The following is a 14,695-nucleotide window of genomic DNA, read 5'->3' as shown; positions in this document are numbered from 1 at the left end:
CACCACACGATCCACCGGAACGTCGGGTGACACACAGCCAAAGACGATGACTGCCATAATGAACCTCTCGGATGCCCAACTGTCGCAAGATGAGGTATGTGTCCTTGAAAAGGGACTTGGTTTTGCTCCTAAGTCCTTTATGGACACCTTCACCCTTAAACAAGATGTCTATAGACTTAAGGCTCATTTCTTATTACGCCCTGGAGTGACTATATCTTCCACATCTGTTATGTTGAACAGTAAACAATTCAATGTATTTCCTAAGAGGGTGGAAATGTTTATTGAGAAAGTGACTGGGAACATTGATTGTTTGCCTGATTCCAGAAAAAAGGACCATGTGGGCAATAATTTGAGCCTAGGTGAAAAGACTGCACTTTACAATTTGAGCCAACGCAGGGACATTACTTTGAAACCTGCTGACAAGGGCAGGGTCTGGTAGTCATGAACACTAAAGACTATGAAAGTGAAATCATGTCGCAGTTAGCCGATACATGTGTATATAGGAAACTACCAGGGAACCCCGCCCCTCAATTGAAAACTGCATTACGCAGCATATTAGATCAAGCAGTACATTCAAATGTGATTACTAGGGATTTGTCTGATTATTTGTTTGTACCTCACCCGATTACACCGGTTATATATACTCTGCCAAATGTGCATAAACATGCCTCTAGACCACCTGGGCGTCCAATAGTGGCTGGCATCGGGTCAGTCTTTACTCTCTGTGCTACACTATTGGACAAGGTTTTGTCACCCCTGGTAAAGAATATACCATCATACATCAGAGATACTTCTGACTTTCTTAAGAAAATTTCTAAATTGAAAATTGATTCTGCAGAAGAGACGTGGTTAGTAAGTTGAGACGTTTCGTCATTATATACGTCCAAAGTGAGGGTATCAAAGCGTGTATTGATTTGATCCGAAACAGTGGAGAGTACAGTATGACACAAGTGAGCTTTTTTGAAACTCTATTCCACTTTGTTTTGGATAATAATTACTTTTTGTTTAAGGATGTTATTTATCTCCAACAACGGGGTACAGCTATGGGATCCAATGCCGCTCCGTCCTTTGCGAGTGCTTTTATGCACCACTTTGAGAGCACACACGTTTACATCAGTGAGGCGTTCTCCAGACACTGTGGTGTTTGGTGGCACTTCATTGACGACGTGTTCGCCGTATGGCGGGGCGACATTAGATCCCTGATGACATTTCACGGTGAACTCAATCGATTTCATCCGAACATTAAATTTGAGATTACCCACGATAGCGAGGAAATACATTTCCTGGATACCACTATGAGAAAACAGGCTGGTACCCTTACATCTGATTTTTACAAAAAAAACAACTGATCGCAACCAACTTCTACGTTTCGAGAGCTTCCATCCACCTGCTGTCTTCAGTTCCATTGTGAGGAGTCAGTTACTCCGGGTAGAGAGAATTGTTTCAGATCCGAATAGGATTGAGATGAGAAGACAGCAGATGGTTGCTAAGCTCTCGAAACGTGGATGTCCAGATACACTACTCCAGGAAGAGGCCAAGATGTTACTGTCCGAGGATCAGGGTAGTAAGAAGAAAAGTGAACCTGAGGGTCTTCGCCTGCCCTTTGTGTGCCAATTTCATGGATTCCTGGGGAGAGTGATGTCTTGTATTAAGAGACATTGGCACATTTTGGGCAGTGCATACCCTGAGATTCCGGAATTTCGAATACCGCCAATTCCTGCACATAGAAGGAATGAAACTCTAGGGAGCAGATTGGTGAGGGCTGACACCCCACCAATACAAAAACACACTGAGACTTTTCTGGGTTCTAAAAGGTTGGGGTCATACCCATGCCTCACATGCAGTGAATGTCTTAATGTGATTAAGGGGTCCACATTTGGTGATGGATATAAGATCAAATACTTCCTTACCTGCCAGAGCTCCTATGTTGTTTACTTGTTGACTTGCCCTTGCAGGCTTTTTTACTTAGGAGAAACTACTCAAAAGGTACGGGACCGTATCTCACAACATAGGAGCTCTGTCAGGGGAGTGAGTTCTTATCTGCCAGTCGCAAAGCACTGGAAGGAAGCGGGTCATAGAGATGAGGATCTAAAATATATGATCATTGATCAAATACCAAAACCCAGACGTGGGGGTGACAGGGTCTTGATGTTAAAACACCGTGAAGTCATGAGGATTCACAAGTTAGGTAGTCTATATCCAGGTGGCCTAAACAAGGGTTTTGACTTACATTTGTTCTTATAATTTTCTCTTTCCCTAGGGTTATATAAAGAAAATGACTGTCACACTGGTTGAGAGAATATTGCTACCAGTGCTGGGCCGAAATTACGCATTAGCGTAATTACGCATCGTAATTCACTACAAATGCACCGTAAGCGTTACGTGTAAGGTTACGGTATTACGCGTAATTAATTCCGTGTAGACCGTAGGTTACGTTATTACGCGTAACAAATTACGCGTAAGACAGTAAACTCCCATTGAAATTACACAGTCTGCCGTAATCGCGTAATATTACGCTCCCGTATAATATAAAAAAGCCGCCGACTTTAAGGGTTAATAGCAAAGCCCCATTAAGTGCTAAGAGCCTCAAATTTGGAGAATATATTAAGGAGATCAGAAGGAATAAGAGGAAAAAAAAATTTCAAAAAGACCTTATAGTTTTTGAGAAAATCGATGTTAAAGTTTCAAAGTAAAAATATATACATTTAAAAACCCGCCAACTTTAACGGTTAATAGCAAAGCCTGCTTAAAATTTAGGAACACCAAATTCACAGGGTATATTAAGGGGATCAGTGGGAATAAGAGGAAAAACATTTTTTTCAAAAAGACCTTATAGTTTTTGAGAAAATCGATTTTTAAGTTTCAAGGGCAAAAATGTCTTTTAAATGCGGAAAATGTCAGTTTTTTTTTTGCACAGGTAACAATAGTGTTTTATTTTTATAGATTCCCCCAAGTGGGAAGAGTTTTACTTACTTCGTTCTGAGTGTGGGAAATATAAAAAAAAAACGACGTGGGGTCCCCCCTCCCAGACCTCTTTAACCCCTTGTCCCCCATGCAGACTGGGATAGCCAGAATGCGGAGCACCGGCCGCGTGGGGCTCCGCACCCTGACTATACCAGCCCACATGGTCCATGGATTGGGGGGTCTCGGAAGGGGAGGGGCAGCCAAGCTTTCCCCTCCCCCTCCGAGCCCTTGTCCAATCCAAGGACAAGGGGCTCTTCTCCACCTCCGATGGGCGGTGGAGGCCGCGATTTCCTGGGGGGGGGGGGTTTCATGGTGGCATCTGGGAGTCCCCTTTAAAAAGGGGTCCCCCAGATGCTCCCCCCCCCCCCAGGAGAAAGGAGTATAGAGGAACTTGTACCCCTTACCCATTTCCTTTAAGAGTTAAAAGTACATAAACACACAAACACATTCTTAATTAACCATTAATACTTACCTGTCCCTTTAAAAGCCAGTTCCCACGCAATATCCTCGGAAATATACTAATCAGTTACAATGTAACAAAGTTGTTACAATGTAACAACTTTGTTACTTTGTAACTCCACCGCACCCGACGTCACTCGCCGCTCACCCGCCGGCCGCCGCATACACTAACGCTAAGTCCCCGCCGGCTCCCGCCGTCCACTCCGCCCACACCTGTCACCCATATACATGCTGGCACCCATGGGTGCCAGCATGTATATAGGTGACATGTGGGAGAGGCGGGGAGGGCAGCGAGAGCCGGCGGGACTTAGCGTCCTGCACCCGACAGAGCTCTGAGCTATATAGCTCAGAGCTCTCTAAAGCATCTTTGTATTTGGGCTCCAAGGAGCCCTATTGGTCCTTAGCAGACCATGGGTGCCAGCATGTATATGGGTGACAGGTTTGGGCGGAGTGGACTTGTAGTATATATATATATATATATATATATATATATATATATATATATATATACTACAAGTTTTTATTACATAGTGAATTATCTGTACTCCAGTCTGGATTTCTCACAGTTCTCGGCATGTGACAGGCAGCTCCCTTCCCCCTCAGAGACTTGTCTGTGAGGAGTAAACAAAGCACACAGAGCCTTCAGGGGGCATGCAGGGGGCATGCATAACTTCTCCCTATCACAGCAGTGGCAGTGCATTCCTCTCTGGCTCAACAAAGCTTGACAAATAAAAGAATATTAGATGTATTACAAAGACAGTGCAACTAGAAAAGGCTGCAGTAATCCAGACCACATTAGAACAGGTATAGGAACTTATAGGATAGAAGAAATGAGGCTGAAAATGTTGTTACAGAGTCTCTTTAAAAATGTTTAGGCAGCCCCAAGACCATGCTGGACTAGGAGGCAGAACTTGTCTTTGGATATTGCTGAGTGATATAAAATAGCATGGAATATGGTTCAAGTTACAAAAAATCCTATGATTAGAGATGCTGTTCTGAAAATTGCAACACAATGGTATTAAGAGCTGAGTTCCAAATCTTTGATGCAGTTCACAATTTCTACGTATTTATGGGATTGAGATGAATATTATACTGAAATTGACTCATATGACTATTACAAATACAGCTGATCAATGGGATACAAAAATGTCCAGCTCACATGCAAATTGCATGCAACATGCACCTATCATAATGAACATTAAATGTATTTGGGTTGCCCAGTCCAAAGCTGCATTACAAACCAAAATCATTTGTATTTGTAGTTAAAAAGTGTTGCCACCTAGCAGTAGACATTTGAAAATGCCAACCCAGGTTTTCTAGATCTTTTATATTTTACAGTTGTGTCTACCTTTCTCCAACCTTAGAATATCTCACCCAATGTATTATTCTACATATATAGCCACATATCACTGATGAAACAAAGTTCTTTAATGGACTGTCAACACTTATTTGTCTAACCTTCCCAGATGTGACAAAATAAAGAGAGGCAAATGTTTTTTTCTATGTAATTTCAGAATAATAATATTCCATTAGTATAGCAATTACTCAACTTTAACCCCTTGTACCTAAGTAGGAGTAGAGTAGCTTGTTTTGAAAATATAGAGGAACTTGAAGCAATACATTGGGTTCAATTCTGAAAGGCCACTCGTTAAAAACAACAAATATGAGGAGAAATACCGCATTCAGTATTTCTGATTTTTCCTCTGTATTCTTAAAACTTTCATCTAGTGAGGTAATTTTCCGCACATATTTGTGCAGTGAGGGAGGGAGTGGGTGAGTGAGGGAGGGAGTTGTCTTCCTCAGCTCACTGATCAAGGCTAATGTGCAGGCAGATGGCATCGGGGCTGAGTACAAGGGCTGCGCTGTGCTGTAGCCGGCTTTGTGCAGTAGCCGGCTTCCACCATCCCCCTCCATGCTAAGCTGTCTCCGAGTCCTATCAGGAAGATTAGCCAGGAGCACGGAGCATCAGCCGGAGCACACAGCGGGCAAGGGTGTAATGACAGACCACAGTTACAGCGCCCAGCAGGAGACTGCTTTGAAGGAGCCATGCCTTCACGGCCCCAAGCGCAGCCTTATCAGCCAGTAACCACACAAGGAAACTCTCTCCCCCTCCTTCCTCCCACTAGCCACACTGCTTATCACATGGATGATTGAAGTTAATGGCAGGTAAGAGCTGATCTTAAAAAGCAACCACTTTTGCTTGTTCTACCAAACGCTCTTATCTTTCAGAATTCACATTTACTGACTTTTAAGGAGGATTTTACCTCATAAGTCGGTAATTTAGCTCACTGCTTGGTAACTTCACTTTTACATGTGATAACAGGCTACCAGAATTAGAAGTTTGATAAAATCAGTGGTATTTTTGCATTACTGAATGCGGTAATGCTTTCAGAATTGAGCCCACTGTGTTTAAAAAAAAAAAAAAAAAAATAACAGAATTTGCTAAATAAAAAGAAAGTGCAAGGTTGCAAGGTTGGTATTGAAGACCACAGAGTCGCAACTTCCCTTTTACAGAAAACGTTTGAAAATCTCTGAAATAGTTATTAGAGGTTATCGTGAGACTGTATGCACATACTTGCACAGGTCTGGATGTTTCACAAGTAGGAATCTTCCATCCTCAGTAGATGAATACGTCTTCAGAAGGGCCAGTGTCATCCTCTGGACATCAGGATTTTCTGAAGATAGGCATGCAAGGATATGCTCGCTTGTATTGGTTTGATTGATGAATAAACGCCGGTTCTCTTCTATATAGAAATAGGAAAAAGTAATAATAATAATATTAATAATAATAAGTTGACTAAAACATAAGACATTTCAACAAATGCATGGTGAATGAAAAGTTATCATTGCTTCTTCAGTTAAATAAATTGATATTATTCTACTTCTGGCCATCCTTCGCTTTCCATCACATAAATATAGCTCAAAACTTAAAATAAAAAAAAAAGCTCTAGAAACATCCCTTTGAAAAACACCTGTCAGACCTAACGGAAACTGTGTTTCTTGCCAGCATATGGGACACCATAGGAGAGTGGAAAGGGTCTTTGACTGACAGAGCTTGAAGAGCGCCTAACCTCTTTGCTGACGTAACCGCAAAAAGCAATAACAGCTTAAGAGTCAATAGTTTAATATCTATGTCTGAAATCAGTTCAAAAAGTGATCTCGATAATGCATCTAGAACCAACGATAAGTTCCACCGAGGGAATATTTCTATTTAAGTGGTCTAATCCTGCAAATCACTTTGAAGACATTTTTAATCAGAACCTCATTTGCTAAAGATCTCTCTAACAGAATTGAGAGGGCTGAGAATGCGAATTGCATGTAAACCTAAGCTGTAAACCTTCCATACTTTTCTATTGATTTTCTGTTTAAAGGATAACCGGTGTGACATGGGACATGATGTGTATGTACAGTGCCCAGCACACAAAACCTATGCTGTGTTCCTTTTTTTCTTTCTCTACCTGAAAGAGTTAAACATCAGGTATGCAAGTGACAGTTTCTGTCTGGGTCAGGGCCGGGTCAGACTGGGTCAGACTGTAACATAACCCTCGCTGATAAGTAATTACAGCCATAAAACACTTTCCTGTCAGTTAATGGCATCTGAGGGCAGGAAAGAGATAAAAAGGGTCCATTTCATAGATTTGCTTTCCGGCATACTTCAATGCATGTGTCATTGAGCATAGACAATGAAACAGTAAAAACTTTTAAACTAGATTTAAATATAAAATAAAACTGTGGGATATCTAAAGATAAGTCATTTTTAGGAGAAAGGGGATGGATACAATTGTTTTCCTCATTAGTTTATATTCACCTCGGATGTCCTTTAACTGGCTTACGACAAGCTTTTAGAGTTTTAAAGACCCTTCCTTTTCAGAATCATCCTTTTAGGATCCAAATCGCCGGTTTGAGTAAACCCGGATTGGGATTAAAAAGAGGGCCCTGCAGAAGTAGATCCTGTCTCTTGGGACGAGAAAAGGGGGGTGGGGGCTGCTCTGCCAAGTGTAAAATATCTGCAAACCATGGCCTCTTAGGCCTCACTGGAGATCAGGACTTACTTCCTTTGGATCTCCCGCAACACGTGGGATGGAGATGGGGGGGGGGGGTTAGTGCATTGGCTAGGTAGGCTCAGAGCATCCATCCCCAATAAAGTGGAAGTCCTGTGAAGAGTTCCAGCTTTGTCTTTTGTGGAGAAGTGAAAAGGTATATATCTGGAAAACCAAACCTCTCTAATAACAGACGGAAGACCTTAGGATGGAGTTCCCCTTCCACCTGGTCTAGTATGTGGAGGCTTAAATAGTCTGCCTCCCAATTTAACGGGTGCTTCATGTGAACTGCTGCAATTGAAGAAACCTTTGTCTCTGCCCAAGATAGTGTCAGAATTCTAGCGGTTTATTTATGCAGGAAAAGCTGTCATATTTGTATGTTTTAAGTTTTAATATTCTATGTAAAATTTGTATACGATTGTCGTAAGAAACGCTGTTGCCATTTTATATTGCAGAAAGATATTACTAATCAATACAGTCCTTCTAAAGAAAGAAATAATTATTGTTAAACCCTATAATTACATTTAATAGAATTTATTACTTAGAATTACGTTTAAAGATGGATTCTGCTAGTAACACAATTGAGACGCATATTAGCAAGAATATAATGCCATTTTTTGACTATGAAACATTCTGGAATTTAAATAATGAACGTTGCAAGGTTGTCCCATATTTAGGACAATTATGCCACCTGGTGGTTTCATAGTCTTATAAAATTATTATTAATACGGCTTGTTATTTACATGATGAAATGCTGACATCTGCCGGTGAAATTATTATATTTATTTCTTCATAAGAAAGGCAAATATATAGAACTTGATTTTATATTATTAAATTTTAATGTGCAATTATGTCTTATATGATTAATTGTTGTAAGAAGAATTATATAATAAACTTTATACTTAAAGGAATACTTAAGTCACGTAAAAAAATGACTTTTACTCACCTGGGGCTCCCCTCGGCCCCCTGCAGCTGAATGGTGCCCTCGCCGTGTCCCTCCGATGCACCTGGTCTCGCCGGCGGCCACTTCCGGTTCGGCCGTCACCGGCCGACAGGCGTTGATAGTGCCCTCTATAATCCTATTGCGTCCGGGGACGCGGATAATCAGCCGCGTTCACAGCCGGCGAGACCAGGCGCATCGGAGGGGCACGCCGAGGGCACCGTTCAGCTTTTAGGGGGCTGAGGGGAGCCCCAGGTGAGTAAAAGTCATTTTTTTTACGTGATTTAAGTATTCCTTTAAATGAGTATATTAGATGCCCTGTGTACCTCAATAAGCATCTAATTGCTGTAGACTTTTTACTGGGTCAACCTGACCAATTTTATTTTTGAAAAAGGACAGACACATTCCAAACTAATTAGCAGAAGGACACATTATCAGAAATGCGTCATGAATGACATTGTTTAATGTTTGAAAGTTTAAATGTCTGGGGCAAATAAGTCAACCAGCAGACAAGATGGCTGGTGACGTCCATTTTTAATTAACTGCATCAGAAATGACCCAATATCAAATGTCAGAATGTATAAACATTCCAAATGACGTTAATTCCCACAAGATACGGTAATTAAAGGACCACTGTCACGAAAATCTTAAAATGTTAAATATATGTAAATATATACAGAAAAGAAGTACGTTTCTTCCAGAGTAAAATGAGCCATAAGTTACTTTTCTCCTATGTTGCTGTCACTTATAGAAAGTAGTAGAAATCTGACAGAACCAACAGGTTTTGGACTAGTCCATCTCCTCATGGGGGATTCTCAGGGTTTTTTCTCTATTTTCAAAAGCACTTAGTGAAGTCAGTTTCTCTGTCCAACTGTCAAAAAAGTGTACAGTGAGCACAGAGGCTGGCCAGCATCATTGTTTAAATCTTTTTTCAGGGAGTGTCTTTTTACAGGATAAAGGCCATGCTGAGAATCCCCCATGGAGAGATGGAGTAGCCCAATACCTGTTGGTAATGTCAGATTTCTACTACTTACTGTAAGTGACAGCAACATAGGAGAAAAGTAATTTATGGCTCATTTTACTCTGGAGGAAACATGCTTCTTATTTGTATGTGTTTACATGTATTTTAAATTCTAAGATTTTCGTGACACTGGTCCTTTAAGGAATTTATAAACAAAAATGTCATGGTTATTTTAAATGTCCGCTATTTACAGTATTCAAAACAAAGATAGCGAGTTACGCACGGACGTTTTAGCCAATCAGAACCTGGGATTTAGGGATATTCCAGATTAGGCAGTCACTATAAAAGTAAGAGCTGAAAGCTCATAGTTTGCACTAGCCTACCAATCTCCTGAGAAGACACACGAGACAGAAGCTACCTTCCCACACGTGATTCTCGATGCTGAAGAGATGACAAAGAAGGGGTAATATGCTTAATATTCTGGTGATTTACTTTAAGTCTTCAGCATTAAGTTCTGTTAAGATGTTTTTTTTTAGAAGCTATTTTTTATGTCATTTCTTTAAGAAGATTACTACAAGTTTTACACAGCTACTAGATACACAGCCATTAATACAGATGAGACTACTATTGATCTTATTCTACATAACACAACTATTACATACTTTTTTGAATGCACTTGGAAGACTGATGATTGCTTGGCTATAAAGCCTTGATAAGATGGAATACTGTTAGAAGGAAACACTACTTGGAGTTGTTCATATTTTGTATAAATGCTGTATGATAAGAAAATACAATTTTTTATATAAAATCATATACTGAGTGCTCTGATTCATTTCAAGGTATACCGTCAATCTATAATTACTGTTATAGAGGGTTCAGACCTCGCTATGCCAGATTTATATGATAGCAAGGCTTTAAAGGCTGGTCCTTTACTGAGTTAGCAATCATGAAAAAAGCAAGAACCACTCAGGTTTTTGACAATAGGATTGCCGTGCACTGGGTCCTCAACATTGGAGAGTTCCTCCCTGCTAGTTAGTTAGACCACTGCAATGGCATTGTCTGAATAAATCAGGCATGTCTGCCTAGAACAACATTTTGAAGACCTAGAAGACTTTCCTGCACAACTGTCAACTACCTGAATAAATCAGGCATGTCTGCCTAGAACAACATTTTGAAGACCTAGAAGACTTTCCTGCACAACTGTCGACTACCTGAAGTTTGATTTTGACAATAGGATTGCCGTGCACTGGGTCCTCAACATTGGAGAGTTCCTCCCTGCTAGTTAGTTAGACCACTGCAATGGCATTGTCTGAATAAATCAGGCATGTCTGCCTAGAACAACATTTTGAAGACCTAGAAGACTTTCCTGCACAACTGTCAACTACCTGAAGGTTGATGACCAGGACCGGAGAGTTGCTGACATTTAGCCTTGCAGATGCTGTCCTAAACAGACCCCCCCCCCCTCCCGGCACTGGTGTCTGTGTTAATCTTTACTGGTTCCTCTTGACTCCATATTCTTCCCTGAACCAAGGTGTCTGACTCTGTCCATCATGTCAGCGATTATTTTACCGTTACTGGTAGACATGTTAAAAAGTTCAACGTTAGTTGGGACTTGTCCCAATACAGCAATAGCCAAGTCTGTAATGGCCGACTGTGTAACTGCGCCCATTCTGTGCTGGGAGTGAAGCTGTGAGAAACCCCAGGACCTTCATGATCATTCTTGGGGAACTCTGCTGAGCTATGCACAATTGACAAATTGTGTCCTGTAATTTCTGGATCTTGCATTGTTACAAAAAATCTCTTCTGGATTGAGTCTACTTATCTCCCAGAAATGTTGTTACCCGAGTTAGAAACAATGCTGACTTTTAATGGTTCAGCAGCCAACCCACCTGCCTTAATAATTTTAATGTCAGATCCCTGTGAGCCTGAACTAACTTCTCTGTCTGTGCATAAATTAGCAGGTCGTCAAAGTAGGGAATAATTGCAACTCCCTGCAGACTTAGTGATTTTATCACCTCCGGTAAAACATTAGTAAAAATATGGGGTGCTGATGCAATGCCGAATGGCAGGACCCAAAACTGGCAATATTGGGTCCTTTGCACGACTTTATTGTAAACCTTAGGAACTTCTTGTGTACTTTAGGTATCGGAATACGCAGATATGCATCTTTGAAGAAGACACCGAATTGAGTAAATGCTCTACATTCTGAACTTCTGTAATAAATCGGTAATCTCCTGTTACATTTTTGACCAGAAAAACATGTGAATAGTACCCCTGAAATTCCTATTTCTTGGGTACAGGGATAATTAACCTTTGTAACATACAACAATGAATCTCAGAGTCTAGGCCTCTTGCCCTCTCTGGATCCCTGGGGAACCTGTTTATAAACTTTTAGGAGGCAGGGAGGTCGAAACCAAAAATTGTAGGTGATATCGTTCTTTCACAATGTTTAACACAAAAGGATTGGGATTTAACTTTTCCTATTCTGACACAAAATAACAAAGCCTTGCCCCTTCCGGTAAGTTGTCATTTGCTTTCTTTTGGGTGGCCTGTTTTACCCCCAAAAAACCCTCCTCTACCTCTCAGGAAGAACCACTTATTTTGAGAGGTTTGGCTTGGCTTTCACCCTATTTACGGTTGGCAAAATTAATTTTCACCTTCAACAATTTCTTTTTTATTTGGATATTGTTTCCCTTTCTCTGCCAATTGGGATAACACATTATCTAGCTCTAACCCAAACAGTAATTTCCCATGAAAGGGGATGGAGCAGAATTTGGCCTTGGAGGTCAGGTCGCCCTTCCAGGTTTTCAGCTAAACGTCTCTCCTAGCTGAATTAATTAAAGCCATAGTGTGTGCGGATACATGTAACAACTCTGCGGCCGCATCTGCCAAGAAAGCCACTGATCATGAAAAAACTAAAGACAGTCACAAGGACATTATAAAAGGCCCGTCCGCCCCTCCATCCTAAGTTCAGTTTGTGTTTCCACCATAGAAACATTGTAGGAAAAGGCTCCTGTTTTTTTTTTTGTGTGTTAAATCTTATTTGGATTACCTTTGAGAAAAGCCTGGTGTAGTACTTAGTCTCCTATAACTTGAGGTTATGTTACTGTGAACATTAACCACTTAAGGACTGCAGTCATAAAACCCCTTAAGGACCAGAGCCTTTTTTTCCATTTGGACCACTGCAGCTTTCACGGTTTATTGCTCAGTCATACAACCTACCACCTAAATGAATTTTACCTCCTTTTCTTGTCACTAATACAGCTTTCTTTTGGTGCTATTTGATTGCTGCTGCGAGTTTTACTTTTTATTATATTCATCAAAAAAGACATGAATTTTGTCAAACAAATGACTTTTTTAACTTTCTGTGCTGACATTTTTCAAATAAAGTAAAATTTCCTATACATTTGAGCGCGAAAGTTATTCTGCTACATGTCTTTGATAAAAAAAAAAACATTCAGTGTATATTTATTGGATTGGGTAAAAGTTATAGCGTTTACAAACTATGGTGCAAAAAGTGAATTTTCCCATTTTCAAGCATCTCTGACTTTTCTGCGCACCTGTCAGGTTTCATGAGGGGCTAAAATTCCAGGATATTACAAATACCCCCCAAATGACCCCATTTTGGAAAGAAGACATCCCAAAGTATTCAGTGAGAGGCATGGTGAGTTCATTGAAGATTTTATTTTTTGTCACAAGTTAGCGGAAAATGACACTTTGTGACAGAAAAAAAAAAGTTTCCATTTCTTCTAACTTGTGACAAAAAAAAATGAAATCTGCCACGGACTCACTATGCTCCTCTCTAAATACCTTGAAGTGTCTACTTTCCAAAATGGGGTCATTTGTGGGGTGTGTTCACTGTCCTGGCATTTTGGGGGGTGCCTAATTGTAAGCACCCCTGTAAAGCCTAAAGATGCTCATTGGACTTTGGGCCCCTTAGCGCAGTTAGGCTGCAAAAAAGTGCCACACGTGGTATTGCCGTACTCAGGAGAAGTAGTATAATGTGTTTTGGGGTGTATTTTTACACATAACCATGCTGGGTGGGAGAAATATCTCCGTAAATGACAATTTTTTTATTTTCTTTACACACAATTGTCAATTTATAGAGATATTTCTCCCACTCAGCATGGGTATGTGGAAAAATACACCACAAAACACATTATACTACTTCTCCTGAGTACGGCGATACCACATGTGTGGCACTTTTTTGCACCCTAACTGCGCTAAGGGGCCCAAAGTCCAATGAGTACCTTTAGGATTCCACAGGTCATTTTGAGAAATTTCGTTTCAAGACTGCTCCTCACGGTTTAGGGCCCCTAAAATGCCAGGACAGTATAGGAATCCCACAAATTACCCCATTTTAGAAAGAAGACACCCCAAGGTATTCCATTAGGAGTATGGTGAGTTCATAGAAGATTTTTTTTTTTTTGTCACAAGTTAGCGGAAATTGATTTTAATTGTTTTTTTGCACAAAGTGTCATTTTCCGCTAACTTGTGACAAAAATAAAATCTTCTATGAACTCACCATACCCCTAACGGAATACCTTGGGGTGTCTTCTTTCTAAAATGGGGTCATTTGTGGGGTTCCTATACTGCCCTGGCATTTTAGGGGCCCTAAACCGTGAGGAGTAGTCTTGAAACCAAATGTCGCAAAATGACCTGTGAAATCCTAAAGGTATTCATTGGACTTTGAGGGTGCAAAAACGTGCCACACATGTGGTACCGCCGTACTCAGGAGAAGTAGTATAATGTGTTTTGGGGTGTATTTTTACACATACAGATGCTAGGTGGGAGAAATATCTCTGTAAATGACAATTATTTGATTTTTTTTACACACAATTGTCCATTTACAGAGAGATTTCTCCCACCCAGCATGGGTATGTATAAAAATACACCCCAAAACACATTACACTACTTCTTCTGAGTACGGCGATACCACATGTGTGACACTTTTTTGCAACCTAGGTGCGCTAAGGGGCCTAACGTCCTATTCACAGGTCATTTTGAGGCATTTGGATTCTAGACTACTCCTCACGGTTTAGGGCCCCTAAAATGCCAGGGCAGTATAGGAACCCCACAAGTGACCCCATTTTAGAAAGAAGACACCCCAAGGTATTCCGTGAGGGGTATGGTGAGTTCATAGAAGATTTTATTTTTTGTCACAAGTTAGTGAAAAATGACACTTTGTGAAAAAAACAATAAAAATCCAATTTCTGCTAACTTTTGACAAAAAATAAAATCTTCTATGAACTCATCATACACCTAACAGAATACCTTGGGGTGTCTTCTTTCTAGAATGGGGTCATTTGTGGAGTTCCAATACTGCCCTGG

The 14,695-nt window shown here is 40.6% G+C and overlaps 1 protein-coding gene across 9 annotated transcripts in view; it reads right to left on the bottom strand.

Annotated features, from left to right (window-relative positions):
- Window positions 1–14,695, bottom strand: part of TTC12 (tetratricopeptide repeat domain 12) — a 308,494-nt gene that overhangs the window by 110,029 nt on the left and 183,770 nt on the right. For all 9 annotated transcript variants that reach the window (XR_011022127.1, XR_011022128.1, XM_068240772.1 and 6 more), the window contains exon 13: window positions 5,999–6,167. Coding sequence is in view for 7 of the 9 variants with exons in the window: in XM_068240772.1 (XP_068096873.1) it covers window positions 5,999–6,167 (169 nt within the window). In the remaining 2 variants the exon portion in view is untranslated. The remainder of the gene's footprint in view (window positions 1–5,998; window positions 6,168–14,695) is intronic.

The sequence above is a fragment of the Hyperolius riggenbachi genome, chromosome 6 (genome assembly GCF_040937935.1).
Source record: "Hyperolius riggenbachi isolate aHypRig1 chromosome 6, aHypRig1.pri, whole genome shotgun sequence".
Lineage (NCBI taxonomy): Eukaryota > Metazoa > Chordata > Amphibia > Anura > Hyperoliidae > Hyperolius > Hyperolius riggenbachi.
Note: the sequence above shows the minus strand (reverse complement) of the source record. Positions and strands in the feature narration are given on the sequence as shown.